Source organism: Chanodichthys erythropterus, chromosome 10, assembly GCF_024489055.1.
Source record: "Chanodichthys erythropterus isolate Z2021 chromosome 10, ASM2448905v1, whole genome shotgun sequence".
NCBI lineage: Eukaryota > Metazoa > Chordata > Actinopteri > Cypriniformes > Xenocyprididae > Chanodichthys > Chanodichthys erythropterus.
Genome location: NC_090230.1, coordinates 37,813,366 through 37,829,138, shown reverse-complemented (window position 1 = coordinate 37,829,138; position 15,773 = coordinate 37,813,366). Strand labels below are relative to the sequence as shown.

At 36.3% G+C, this 15,773-nt stretch overlaps 1 protein-coding gene across 1 annotated transcript; it reads right to left on the bottom strand.

Moving 5' to 3' along the window:
- Positions 1-716: 716 nt before the first annotated feature.
- Positions 717-15,699, bottom strand: LOC137029522 (beta-galactosidase-1-like protein 2). The gene is made up of 19 exons (XM_067399126.1): positions 15,608-15,699; positions 14,945-15,130; positions 14,802-14,870; positions 13,470-13,565; positions 13,032-13,140; positions 12,860-12,952; positions 12,696-12,777; positions 11,914-11,978; positions 11,756-11,840; positions 11,525-11,662; positions 10,665-10,745; positions 8,484-8,590; positions 8,259-8,405; positions 8,099-8,170; positions 2,615-2,693; positions 2,408-2,495; positions 2,223-2,334; positions 2,025-2,141; positions 717-916 (listed from the first exon to the last, which is right to left on the bottom strand). Exons 1-19 carry the CDS (start codon positions 15,697-15,699, stop codon positions 833-835), a joined length of 1,902 nt encoding a protein of 633 aa, XP_067255227.1. The 3' UTR covers positions 717-832.
- Positions 15,700-15,773: the final 74 nt, after the last annotated feature.

The window sequence follows — 15,773 nt, the reverse complement described above, 5'->3', positions numbered from 1 at the left end:
ATTCGCGCCAGACGGTCTATTCGCGTTTGGTGTGAACACAGCAGGCATGAAACTCCAGGGCTGAAAATGAGTCCCAATCCAGCCCTGGAAGGAGGGCACAGGGCAGTTGGACATAGTGGTGTTTTAGAGGTAAAAAATTATATAAATACTGTCAGAGCTAGTATACCAATTTTAGAAAAGTATTAATTAGCACACCTTTCCTCAATTAAACTGCTTAGTGCACAATATCTAGTTGAATTTGATAGCTGAAGTTTAATTTGAACAAACCTCAAACCATAAATACAGTTTCAGTATGAAATCATTCTGTGTTTGCAAAAAGGGAAAACAACATGATAATGCTGGAATCTGCAGTAAATGCACTAATGTAAACAACTGAGTGCCTGTGGAAGAAAAATCAGTAACTTGACTTTCTGTTGCCTAAACAGCCAGTGCAATATTCAAGTTTTCATATAAATAAATCAAATTGCACTAATACAACTAATGTCAGCAGGTAAACAGCAAAAGAGACAATAAAAAAGCACAATCTAGCATGTGATAAATAGATCAAACACACAGTCAGCTGCGTTATAATTGGCAGTCCAACAAAATAGTTTTGCATTTGAACAAAATTATACACAATATAGTATTTTATGAACAAAATTATACAGTTCTCAGAAAGACTGCACTTTTTCAAAAAAACATTTTAATGTTTAAAAAAGAAATTCATGAAATGCAATTAATATTTCTATTAACTGTTTAACAATCCAACAGTTTAATTTTTTTTAGGCACTTCATAGTGTTCAAGTCTTTGATGTCTTTTTCTTTTGCCTCATGTTGTTTTGAATTTTGTTCATTAAATGTCAACTGTCATTCCCAGATCAGGAGAGTCTTCAAACTGGATTTTAAAATCTGCTTCTGCTTCTTCAAACACAATCACCTGTTGAAGAATAATAAAAGAACAACAGATCTTTTAGACTTTGTTGAATGGAAACTAACTAACATAAGCCAGGGCATGTTCTTAAGAACTTCAGGAATAATATAAGCCAGCTGGAAAACTTCCTGGAAAATGTCATTTTTTGGTGTGTCGGTATCTTCAGTGTCCTCCTGGGGTAGCTTTAACAGTATCAATAGTGTAATGCTTAGTTTATAATCAGAATATAGTGACTTAAATAGTCAGATCTAGCAGTAATTTATTTATTCAAATGCAAAACGACATAAAAAAGAGACATGTCTCAGTGGTCCTCCTCAGCAAAATTCAATTCAACCATCAGTTTTCACACTTTTGTATGAAAAAAAGTATCAACACACTATAAAGATTTATTGTGCTCTTTACTTAAGATTCATTGAATAAAATGTGAGTTTTCACAAGTATGCCAAAATGATTGAGCTTGCGTTGCACTGACAGCTTCAGTGATTATGAACTGAGGGAGAAGTGTGCTGCTCGCTTTTTTTTATTTATTTATTTATTTTTTGTAATTAATTTGCAAGAAAAGTTATTGTTTTTCGTGAGATTTTCTGAGTACTTCATACTTCACATTGACGAAATGTATTTTTAAACCTAGTGATTTTATAATGTTTAATATTTATTCAAAAGCGAAATAATGTTTTTTTTTATCACATTAAAAAATAACATTTGAAGTGCTGAAAAAATGTTGGTGCGTGTGTCTAATTACAGAGAGCGTGTTTCTTATTCAAATGTTCCTATATTAGCTTAGTCTTTATTGCAGTCAATATTACTGGTTTATTGGGCAAGTGTGATAACTGCATTGAAATATAAATACAACATTAAAAAGTCATGGTTTTGATGGTTTTGTGTGGATGTACAGCGAGTACAGAAGGACAGCTAACAGAAATGTCCAAGCTGGCTTAACGAAAACCAGGAAGTAACCGTGCATATGGTCAATTCCAGCACTCAAATTCCAAACATTCTATTCAAGATTCTAAATAATTTTACATAGATTCAGCACTGATATTTGCAGTAATTCTACAGACACAACCAAAAAACTTCTTAGGAGCCAAAGAATTCATCATTTATATAAACTGACTTGGTTCATTCCACTGTTGAGGAAGGGTCCTGGTAGAAACAGAGCTTGCTGTGGTCCAGCATCCCAGTACCGTCCAATGTTTTGCCCATTAATGAAGACTACACCTTTACTCCAACCCTGCATGGGGATGTGATAATCAATTAATTATATCTGACCATATTTGAGCATTCAAATCTTGGCCAGATTCATTAAACTCACTGGCAGCTTCATGAAAGTGTCACTGGGATATCCATTCACGAATAACCTGCCCTGGAAAAAGCCTGGGAAGCTTGGTTTGTTAGTGACGGACTTCCAAGGTGCCCTGTATAAGCTGACATAAAAGCACTTTAAAAGTTTTTTCTGCAAATATTTTATGACCTGTCACATCGTGAGATTTTACTCACCTGTCAATAAAGCCAGAAGTCATATCCAGGCTATATATTGTGAAGTCTGTAAGTGGTGTATGATTTAATAAAATGTCCCCAACAATACCTGAAAACAGATTTTGGTTCTGATGGTGATGGTCATAATGTGTTTGAGAGGCTGAGAGGCTGTGACATGTTAAATCACAAACCACTGATGGTCAATAACATAAAGACACAGTATTGTACCTTTGCGCTGGTCATCCATGTCTTTACTGTGATGCACACGGCCGCAGTTCTCCACCAGCAGACTCAGAGTGCGTTTCCCCTACAGAAAACCAATTAGTCAGGTCATTTATTTGACAAAAAATACTGTAAAACAGTAATATTGAGTTGAATTGCAGATAATATTAACTTTTATTTTATTATTATATTTAATAAATATTAAAAAATATATATATATACACTAGGGTGTGTAAATGGCTAATAAGCCAATAAGTGCTCCTCTGCAGTATCTACTACAGTGGTCATTTATTGTCTTTTTTATTTCTCAATAAGTGTTTGCTTTCCTACATTCTGAAACGTTTAGTTTTACAAATGGGGACAAACTATTAAAGATGAACAAATAATGTTTTGGACATCACATTAAAAATAACATTCAAATTGGGCAATATTTAAAGCTTTGAAGTGCTGGAAAAAGTTGTGTGAAGCACCTAAAAGCACTCGAAAACATTAGACCATTTCTGCCACAAGTTATGTCTGTTAGTCTCACTATGTTATACTTAGCCTACACTTTGTGTTCCTGGCACAGTGTTTCTCATGGTTTCCAGATTACACAGCACTAGGAAGAAAGAGCCTGAATTCACAGCAGATTTAGTAACATCGCTGTGAAATCTTGTAAGAAGCATTCAAATTCGTCGCAGAATTCTTTGTTAAACCACTGATATCAGATAAAACAGTTTAATAATGTTTGAAGAAAGATCAAATGTAATGTTTGCTTAACATTCACATAACCAATAAAACATTTAAAAAGCTGGGTATTTTTTTTTTTTTTTTTTTAAAAGAAAAAAAAAAAATTGTACTGACTACAAACCTTTGAATGGTAGTGTTTGTTTACGTTTATATACACTCACCGGCCACTTTATTAGATACACCTTGCTAGTATGAGGTTGGACCCACTTTTGCCTTCAGAACTGCCTTAATTCTTCGTGGCAGAGATTCAACAAGATGCTAGAAACATTCCTCAGAGATTTTGGTCCATATTGTCATGATAGCATCACGGAGTTACTGCAAATTTTTCGGCTGCACATCCATTGTGTGAATCTCCCTTTTCACACGATTGGATTGAGATCTGACTGTGGAACTCACTGTCATGTTCAAGAAACCAGAGATGATTTGAGCTTTGTGACATGGCACATTATCCTGCTGGCAGTTGTGGGAACCATGGACGAATAAGACAAATGAATCATTCAGATGATTCTTTCAAAACATAATTCTAATTCAGAATCGGAATTCCGGCTCCAGCCATCTACAGGAAAATCCTTGCTTAATTACAGTGGGTACGGAAAGTATTCAGACCCCCTTAAATTTTTCACTCTTTGTTATATTGCAGCCATTTGCTAAAATCATTTAAGTTCATTTTTTTCCTCATTAAATGTACACACAGCACCCCATATTGACAGAAAAACACAGAATTGTTGACATTTTTGCAGATTTATTAGAAAAGAAAAACTTAAATATCACATGGTCCTAAGTATTCAGACCCTTTGCAGGACCCTTTTGATCTAATACAGCCATGAGTCTTTTGGGGAAAGATGCAACATGTTTTTCACACCTGGATTTGGGGATCCTCTGCCATTCCTCCTTGCAGATCCTCTCCAGTTCTGTCAGGTTGGATGGTAAACGTTGGTGGACAGCCATTTTTAGGTCTCTCCAGAGATGCTCAATTGGGTTTAAGTCAGGGCTCTGGCTGGGCCATTCAAGAACAGTCACAGAGTTGTTGTGAAGCCACTCCTTCGTTATTTTAGCTGTGTGCTTAGGGTCATTGTCTTGTTGGAAGGTAAACCTTAGGCGCAGTCTGAGGTCCTGAGCACTCTGGAGAAGGTTTTTGTCCAGGATATCCCTGTACTTTGCCGCATTCATCTTTCCCTCGATTGCAACCAGTCGTCCTGTCCCTGCAGCTGAAAAACACCCCCACAGCATGATGCTGCCACCACCATGCTTCACTGTTGGGACTGTATTGGACAGGTGATGAGCAGTGCCTGGTTTTCTCCACACATACCACTTAGAATTAAGGCCAAAAAGTTCTATCTTGGTCCATCAGACCAGAGAATCTTATTTCTCACCATTTTGGCAAACTCCATTCGGGCTTTCATGTGTCTTGCACTGAGGAGAGACTTCCGTCGGGCCACTCTGCCATAAAGCCCCAACTGGTGGAGGGCTGCAGTGATGGTTGACTTTCTACAACTTTCTCCCATCTCCTGACTGCATCTCTGGAGCTCAGCCACAGTGATCTTTGGGTTCTTCTTTACCTCTCTCACCAAGGCTCTTCTCCCCCGATAGCTCAGTTTGGCTGGACGGCCAGCTCTAGGAAGGGTTCTGGTCGTCCCAAAGTCTTCTATTTAAGGATTATGGAGGCCACTGTGCTCTTAGGAACCTTAAGAATTTAAGGTTTGTGCCTTGCCACAATTCTGTCTCTGAGCTCTTCAGGCAGTTCCTTTGACCTCATGATTCTCATTTGCTCTGACATGCACTGTGAGCTGTAAGGTCTTATATAGACAGGTGTGTGGCTTTCCTAATCAAGTCCAATCAGTATAATCAAACACAGCTGGACTCAAATGAAGGTGTAGAACCATCTCAAGGATGATCAGAAGAAATGGACAGCACCTGAGTTAAATATATGAGTGTCACAGCAAAGGGTCTGAATACTTAGGACCATGTGATATTTCAGTTTTTCTTTTTTAATAAATCTGCAAAAATGTCAACAATTCTGTGTTTTTCTGTCAATATGGAGTGCTGTGTGTACATTAATGAGGAAAAAAAAATGAACTTAAATGATTTTAGCAAATGGCTGCAATATAACAAAGAGTGAAAAATTTAAGGGGGTCTGACTACTTTCCGTACCCACTGTACTTTTATAACCCCATCCTTCTGGGCATAAGTGACGAACTCAGCCATTTGTGACATCAAATGGTCATACAAGAAGATAGTCTTTGATCACCAGATCAAAAGAGAAAAGAGAAACAAAGCAGGCCCTTTTTGTTTCTCTAAGGGACCTAACCTAACTTTACAGAAAAACCAATGAAGACTGTTCTACAACTAAAGCTGCATCAAAATTGTTCCAAACAATTTTAAATGGACTTAAACATATTTTAACTGCATACATTTTAAATTGTGTCCTCAAGTACTACCTGTAACCAGTTTTGCTTTAGAACACCCACAATCCATGTAAATGTGATAACTCTTGAATGACTGACTGAAAGTATGCCTTATTTGGACTTGATTTAATTATTTTCCAAATCCTGACTTGAATGAAATCTGTTTAAAATGTATCATATTCCATTTAATAGAAATTATGTTAAAATGGTACTCTGCTAAAGCAGAGATGGGAAGTAACACCTATGTTTTATTGGGGGCAGAGAAAAGCCCGTTTGAAACAGGACGATATCTGATTGGCCAAAACTTCTGTCAGAGGTGTGACAAACAACTAAGTTTAAATAGTCATATCGCAAGACAAGACAAAAGAAGACAAGAAGAAAGAACCAGACAGCCATGACCAGAGTAAGCAGAACAACGCGTAACCATGGAGTACTAAGTTTTGCCGCAAAGTTCAACCAACGACTTCTGCCACTTCAGCTTTAACTCCAGCAACGACAAAGAGACTTAGTGATTGGTTTTCACCTAACCACTATCTGGGCCTGAAGAGACAAATCATCGACTTGAAAAACGCTTATCTGCACGCCGACGAGGAAAATTCACATTTAAAGTCGACTAAAGCAAGTACCCCAGATTAAAACTGAACTGGTGCATTTAAATTAATGATTCATGGTTTGTTCAGGTCTTTGAAGTGCATTGCTAGGAATTCTGTTCATCATATCACTCTCTCTCTCTTAAAACTCTTTCTTTCTCATTTCCTTTTTTACTGCAATGCGTATGAATGAATGTGTGTATGTATGTGTGTGTGCTTGTGTTAGATTTAGTTTGTGTTAGAATAAAAGTCTCTTGTAGATTTTAAAAGAAAGTGTCTTGTATTATGTGCTTCTAAAATTTAATGTCTTAAACTGTCGATCTTAAGTTACCGTGCTCTAATTAGTGTTTTCACGATTGTTGGATATTTATATCTGCTACAAGAGCTTATCATGGCTCGAGCAAATGAACGCTGGACAACTCGGTCGTAAACTTACAACTCTTTATAATTCCCTATAAATTATTTAATTTGAGCTAATTTTACTTCATAGGGTGAGATTCCCTAAACAGTAGTCATCAGAAGATGAGTACACTGTGTTCATAAAGGGATGGACATGGTCAGCAACAATTCTCAGGTAGGCGTTTAAACGACACTCAGTTGGTACTAAAGGGGCCCAAAGTGTGCCAAGAAAATATCCCTCACACCATTACACCACCAGCAGCAGCCTGAACAGTTGATAAAAGACAGGATGGATCCATGCTTTCATGTTGTTTACACCAAATTCTGACCCTGCTATCTGAATGTCGCAGCAGAAACCGAGACTCATCAAATCAGGCAATGTTTTTCCAATCTTCTACTGTCCATTGTGGTGCGTTCGGAGATGCTCTTCTGTGCTTCAGTTGTAACGAGCGGTTATTTGAGTTACTGTTGCCTTTCTATCAGCGGAAACTAGTCTGACCTCTGGCATCAACAAGGCATTTTCACCCACAGATCTGCCACTCACTGGATAGTTTCTGTTTTTCAGACCATTCTCTGTAAACACTAGAGATTTCTGAAAGTTTCTGGAAAACCAGCCCATTTGACATCAACAACCATGCAACCAGCAGATTGTCTTGACCATTTATACATGATCAATGCATTGAGTTGCTGATTATATATTTGTGTTAACGAGCAGTTGAACAGGTTCACATAATAAAGTGGCCAGTGAGTGTGTGTGTGTGTTTATATACCCTGCGTTGCATTCGGAAGGGCTCATCCCTATGCCCAAATCCCTTCAAACGGTTTACCCTCTGGAGTGAGAGATTCGAAGGAATGAATTGTATATTGTGTCTATGTATTTAACATTTGAATGGACTGATAAAGGGAGCTGTAAAGAATTTTTGTTGAAGTACAGTGTCGTTTTGACCATAATAATGTACCAAATCTAACTCGTATAAATATTAGAGTAGTATAGAAAAATACTGTACATATATTTATAGGTAAAATCAAACTGTACCCATTCTGTGACGCCAAACAACTTCCCTGTGCAAAGGATCATGGGGGCCCGAAGTGTGAAATGGCCAGTTTTGAGAACTTTGTTTTGGAACGACCCTTCAATATGGCGACCATGATTGTTTTCAATTATATATCCCGTTTGGAACGCAAACATATTCATATATTATATACATCTATATATATATTACTAATTAAGATACAATCAAGATAAGATAAAAATGGAATAAATATAAATTATAAGACAATGTTATGTCTCAGTATTACTGAGACAACTCAGTATTACCAGTACAAAATTGAGATATAAAGATTAAAAAAATAAAATGAAATCATACCTTTCCATCAGGAACAGCTAATTCTAAATTTCGTTGGTGAAAAATGCCAATGAAAGTTCGGTTCACAAAAACCTAGGGGAAAAAATCCTGATTAAAATGGAATTAGAGCAGATGCATATTCATGCACAACAGCACAGCTTAACGGTTTATCAGCACTAACCAGCGCTCTGTCTTGGATGTTGCTTCCTGATTTTAAAGAGCCTCCTCTGGTGATGGTGGTCTCATAGAGGGTGTATCCATATGCCTGGCCATTACCGTTATTCACAGGCAGATTCTCCATATTAACAGGGAACTGTGATTTAAAAGGCTTGAGGGAGAAAAAAGCTGGATTTTGACATTCATTTCTCAGAGTTAGTGTTTCTCCATTGTAATGTAGATTTCTTACCTTGTGTGTGTATGGCAGAGCGTCCCACAGTGAGAGGTGCTGAAACAAAATTGCCGTCTCATATTGTTCTTTCCAGTGGAGGCCAGGCATCTCAGGGAGGATTTCCTCTGAAGAGAACCACAGAAACTAAGCACATGAGCACACAGCTCAGAACATGTGAGCATGTTATTATTAAAATAATTTTCTCCTCTGAAATAATAAAAAGGTCTGGTGGGCAGGGGGAAAATAATATTAACCAGTAATATTGTAACTCCCTTTCCATGATCCAATGAAATCCTAATGGATAAAATCCAGATTTCCCCTTAAAGGTGCCATAGAACGTCTTTCCAAAAGTCTAAGGTGTCCCCTGAATGTGTCTGTGAAGTTTCAGCTCAAAATACCCCATAGATTTTTTTAAATACATTTTTTTAACTGCCTATTTTGGGGCATCATTAACTATGCACCAATTCAGGCTGCGGCCCCTTTAAATCTCGCGCTCCCTGCCCTCCTGAGCTCTCGACTATAAGTGCAGTTATACAGTGCATAAACAAAGTTTACACAGCTAATATAACCCTCAAATGGATCTTTACAAGATGTTCGTCATTCATGCTGCATGCATGCATCGATTCCTGTGAGTATAGTGTTTATTTGGATGTTTACATTTGATTCTGAATGAGTTTGAGGCTATATGCTCTATGGTTAACGGGCTAATGCTACACTGTTGGAGAGATTTATAAAGAAGTTGTGTTTATGAATTATACAGACTGCAAGTGTTTAAAAATGAAAATAGCGACGGCTCTTGTCTCCGCGAATACAGGAATAAACGTTAGTAACTTTAACCACATTTAACAGTACATTAGCAACATGCTAACGAAACATTTAGAAAGACAATTTACAAATATCACTAAAAATATCATGTAATCATGGATCATGTCAGTTATTATCGCTCCATCTGCCATTTTTCGCTTTTGTTCTTGCTTGCTTACCTAGTCTGTTGATTCACCTGTGCAGATCCAGACGTTACTGGCTACCCTTGTCTAATGCCTTTCATAATGTTGGGAACATGGGCTGGCATATGCAAATATTGGGACGTACACCCCGACTGTTACATAACAGTCTGTGTTATGTTGAGATCTGTGTGTTTTCCGGAGGTCTTTTAAACAAATTAGATTTATATAAGAAGGAGGAAGCAATGGAGTTTGAAACTCAACGTATGACTTTTCCATGTACTGAACTCTTGTTATTCAACTATGCCGAGGTAAATTAAATTTTTGATTCTAGGGCACCTTTAAAATGCCCCTATTATGCCTTTTCGGATATTACCTTTCATGTAGTGTTTAATATAGCTGTTTGTGAATATGTATGTAGGTTTGTAACAAATTTGCATAATGCCAGTCTATGGTCTTCATTGGCTGCCAGCGAACAAAATCTTCGACCCATCCACAAACACTGTAGTTGTAGCTGAGGCCTGACATGTTAAGAAGACCCTGTTTTCTGTTCTGCGAAAGCAAATCCACTTTGCATGCACTTCCGAAGGATGAGTCAAATTTATACGGTAATACTGACTCCATTGTTGCTGTTTGTATCACTGTTTATACAAGTGCTAAGAAAGATATGGAGCTGAAATTCAGATTTGGTAATGGTCATTTCATTTCTGACACATGCGGTGCACATGTAAGCGATGGACCAATCACAGCAGAATGGGCCATCTGACCCATCAGAGCAGAGTAGGCTCTCGGAAATGAGGGGTTTAGAGAGACCAAATCCTTTAGCAAACCTTTTCAGACACTGAGAAAAGATGATGTGCAATCAGTGTTGCCAAGTCCTTGGTTAACATTGTCCATGGGTTGAAGCGACCCCAAATAACATGATATTTAGCCCCTGGAATGTGAATTTTACCAAGGGAACCACGGCAAAAAACACGGATTCCCCGTGGCAATTGGGTGGGTTTTGTTGTGAAAACCTGGCAATCCTGAGTGCATTGTATATTATTAGAAAATAAATGTTTTTTGTACTTGGATGCTGTAAACATTGTATGAGACCTCCAAATCAGAATTAAGAAGCTTTAAAATAGCATTATAGGGGCACTTTAATTATTTTGCACTGAATATTCTGTTTTACTCATAAATATGTCACATTATAAATATGTCACCAATTCATATGGTCTCTAATTGAGCAGGAGAAGAGGAAGGGATTACAAACTGTTAAAATTGCTGAGGAGATCTCTGAGAAGATGGTATTTTGGTGTGTAATCTCCAGCTTCTGACAGAGGAGCGTCATAATCTAAAAGAAAGAAAGAAAGGCTTGAGTTATGCACATTCGAATACAAACGTGGCTGTGTCTGAAATCGTATACTCTCGAGGTACTTATTTTGAATAATTACTTCAAAAAGTATGAATGAGTGTTGTATGAATGTAATCCAGACATTCTACATTCACCATATTATCATTATCATGTGACCTACTAGCGTCAGGTGATTCACTTCAATGCCATTCACAAATCCACTCCTGTGGCCTCATGGGATAGTAAAGTGTCCATTGTATGCACACTTCAGAATCTCGCCTGAAGTAGTAGGTCATCCGGGTACTTTTTGCCAACTGTGTACTGAGTACTGTGTTTTTCACCTACTATATAATAGGAAGGTATGCGACTTCAGATACAGCCTTTGTTCTGCCGCTTCTTCAGTGCTACCTGAAATGCAGGACTACATGAATTGTACTCTAGGTTTGTAAGCTCCACACACTGGCCATATTGTGAAGTAAATCATCAGTTCACCCAAAAATGAAAATTCGGTCATTATTTACATGTCGATCCAAACCTATATGACATTCTTTCTTCTGTGAAACATAAAAAGAAGCTATTTTGAGAAATGTCTAAAGTATACAATGGAAGTCAATGGGCTCCAGCCTTCTTCAAAAGTCATACTGGTTTGAAACAAGATGAGGGTAAGCAAATGATGACAGAATCTTCAGTTTTTGGGTGAAATATCCCTTTAAAGTTTATATAATTTTGATGTTAAATACTTTCTCCTATCCTAGTTTCAAGATGACAGTAACACAAACCGTAGCTTGTGACCAGAGATTTGTAGGACGGGTAGGCCAGCGCTCCATTCATAAAGCCAAAGTTTGTCCCTCCGTAGAACATGTACAGATTGATGGACATTCCTCGTCTCAGCACCTCTCTCACTACAGCAATCAGGTCTGTGATTAGAAAGAAATTTCACATCAGTGCTTTGGCCCTTGATTTATGAAAAATATTAAAATATAATTTCTTGACATATGATAACATCTTACCCTCTGCAGGAAAACTATGGTGTAATCCGCCCCATCCATCACACCTCCCCGTCCAGAGCTCCATCACCAGCACAGGACTGTTGGGCTTCACGCACAAAAGTAATTTCAATTATTTCATCCAACACTTACATCTACAAAAAAGACACTGAAATATCTACCTGGACTGTTTCCAGATATTTGATGTCATCAGGATTCATTTTCTGAAGATTTAGAGTTCTTAAAGCTGTGATGGAGGAAAGAATGTTTGCATTTATTAACACTTACTCTACCATTCAAAATATGGGCTCAGTAAGATTTGCTTTTAAGAAATCAATACTTTTATTCAGCAGTGATATATGAAATTGATCAAAAGTGACATATTTATAACGTTACAAAAGATTTCTATTTCAAATAAGTGTTGTTCTTTTCATCATACTGAAAAAAACTATCACAGTTTCCACAAAAATATTGAGCAGCAACTGTTTTCAACATAGATAATAATAATAAGAAATGTTTTTTGAGCAACAAACAAGCGTATTATAGAGCCACTAAAGGGATATGGTGGTGGAAAAAAAATAAATAAAATATTTCAATGCTTTTGCGTTCCCTCGCAAATGTTTTGCGTTCCCCCCGAGAAACTTGCTCTTTGCAAGCAGACAAAGTTTCTCATCAGGACACCAACGTTTTTGTGAGGGAAAGCAACGTTTCTCGGGGGAATGCAAAACATTTGTGAGGGAATGCAAAAGCATTGACAAATAATATCATATTTTGTCCCTTTAGGGGCTCCATACTTACTAGAATAATTTCTGAAGGATCATGGAGTAATGTCTGCTGAAAATTCAGCTTTGTAGCCTCGGTGAGCATTGAGACTTTTTTTCAAAAACATAAAAAAATCTTACTGACCACAAACTGCAAAAATCATTTTTGCATGTATAGTTCAGTTGCTGTGTTCTGTTTGTACCTCCATTGACTCCACCATATTTTAGACCCTCGTGGTCGTCTGATGTTAGGAGAACTTCACTGATGCCCCTTTCTTGTAGAGCCTGATAGAAATTATATTAAAAAATCTGCCAGTCTGTAAACTTTAATAAGCATCAAGGAAAAGTATGAAACGTTCACTCATACCTCTATGATAAAGGGCATGTAGTTTGCATCTCTTGCATGTGATCCATATTTGTTCTCCACTTGAACAGCAATGATAGGCCCACCTTTCTTGAACTGACAACATATAAACCAACATCAAAGATTACTTAGAGTACGTTTCTGAGTACTTTTTGTGTTTCAAAAAGAATCCTACCTGGAAAGGCACCACTTTGGGAATGAGCTTGTCGAAGTACACGTTTACAGCCACAATGAATCCTGGGTAAGTGGTTCTCAGCATCATTTCTCTATCACGCAAAAGCCAGCTGTAGAGGGAAGTGGTTAGTTTGTGATGGTAAGAAAATTTCACTTTCAGTGTGAAGACCCAGAATATTTATCTGTGGCTCTATGTCACACATCTGTGGCAGGAACAACATACTTTAGTTTCTTTAATGCCTCCCTTAAGGTTAGTTCTTTCATCCCCCTCATGACACACATTACCAAAAAATGTGGCACATAATGTCAGTTTGATCAAAAGCTGCCTTTGGTTGGTGCCTCACAAATTTAATCACATTTTCTCTGGAATTCGCAGAATATGAATTAAAAGTTATGCCACAGCAGAGATGTTTTTGTTCTGCTTAACAGCGGAAATTACCTGGGCAAGCCTCCAAGGTCAAGGTCAGAGCCTATGTATGGTCCTGGCCGTAAAATTACCCAGAGTCCAACCTCTGCAGCCAAGTGAAGGAAAGCTCTGTGAATTGGATAGGCAAAAAAAATAATAATAATAAAGAAAAAGTATACCTAAAAATTATCATACTGAAGTCAGTGAATTATAGTATGATTACAGTATGACTATTAAAAAAATAGTATGAATAGCTAAAATAAATAAGCACAAATTATTTATTTACAAATTAATTATTGTCATTTAAATAATTAAAGCATTTAATAAATATTTCAATAATATTAAAATGTTAAATTAAATAAATAAATAAGAATAAAAATAAATAAAAAATAAATACTTGAAAGTTGGAAAATGGTAATGAGGCATGGTTAATTGTTTAGAAATGAATTATTGTCATTTAAAAAAATTAATCATTTAACAAATATTTAAATAATATTAAACATTTAAAATAAATAAAATAAAATAAATAAAATAACAATAAATAAAAAATAAATACTTGAAAGTTGGAAAATGGTAAAGAGGCATGTTTAATTATTTTTAAATTAATTATTGTCATTTAATAATTAAAGCATTTAACAATTATTTAAATAATATTAAAAATTAAAATAATAATAATAAGAAATAAAAAATAAATACTTGAAAGTTGGAAAATGGTAAAGAGGCATGGTTAATTATTTTGAAATTAATTATTGCCATTTAAAAAATTTAATCATTTAACAAATATTTAAATAATATTAAACATTTAAAATAAATAAAATAAAATAAAATAAATAAAATAACAATAAATAAAAAATAAATACTTGAAAGTTGGAAAATGGTAAAGAGGCATGTTTAATTATTTTTAAATTAATTATTGTCATTTAATAATTAAAGCATTTAACAAAGCATTTTCTGTACACAATTGAACACATGGCCTGAATTTCTATCATGCCATTTACAGATTAACAAGACCCTGATTTTAAAAGGTCTCTAAATTTTGTGTTCTGTGTTATTGGTCTCATGTTTTAGCTGTGGGTTGTGTTGTTATGGAAGAGCTTGGATCTGCTTTAATGATGTATTCCCAGTGGTGTGCAGATAATGATACGAACCAAGATGAAACAAGAAAGAGAACAAATTCCCTCCTGACAGCAGCAGACCGACAGCGCTGTCAGAGGACCGGCAACAGGAGCTCTCTGAGATGTTTGTCTAACTAAGTGAAAGTCTAACGAGGCATTAAATAGAGGCGAGATCCTTCCAGGATCAAAATATACAAATCACAAATAGTGATAGTGGGAATTAGGAAAAGAGAGCAGGATGAATTCTTACTCTATATCAAGGCCTCCGTGGAAGCGTAATTCTCCTTTCTCTGGCTGATGGAGAGACCATGGCACATCACTGCAAGATAAACCCAGTGTGATTATTGCACACCACTCAATATCACAGACAGTGATTGCCCATTTCAGACCTACACAGTGAGAGTGTTGAGACCACAGGCTTTCATTTTCACCATCCGATCCTTCCAGTAGGCTCTGGGCAGGCGGAAGTAGTGTAAAGAGCCTCCCAGAATACGGAATGGCTCTCCTCCTAGAGTGAATTGGGAAGAGTTTACTCCCAGACCCACTGATCGATTTATCCTTATCTTCCCTGTCGGACCTCTGGACACACAACAAGAGAAACACATGGAGAAAATAAAACAATTAAAAAAAAAAAAAACATTTCAAAAGAAATTATTATCATTTTATTAATTCAATAATTTAACAAACAAATAAAAAAAAAATTGAGACTTCAAAAAGAAGCTAATTATTTAGAAATTAAGTATTGCCATTTTAATAATTAAAGCATTTCACATATATAAACAAACAAATAAATAAATGTTGGAATTCGTAAAGAAGCACAGTTACAAAGAAGAGTTAAAAACTAAATATTCCCATGTTCCCATGCACTACTACTTCCATACATTTTTTCACAAAATAATTACCCCGCTTATGCTTCGATGAATTTGCCTAGTGAATTACGCATTCAGCCTAATTTTTATGCATTCATTCTGTGCAACTGCATACAAACGATTTTAAGTATAAAATATAAAACATAAAAGACTTTTTAACCGAAGACAAGTTCAAATTTGGTCTTACCTGAAGTGTCGGTATATTATAAAGCACGCGAGACTCAAAAAAAGAATTACATATCGCCTCCTGTGATTGTTTCTTAAACTGAAAACAGCCATGCTTTTCTGATTTAAGAGCTATGATAATGCTAAAATAAAGTCGCCGTTAGGGAGTGACATTTTGCATCAAGTTT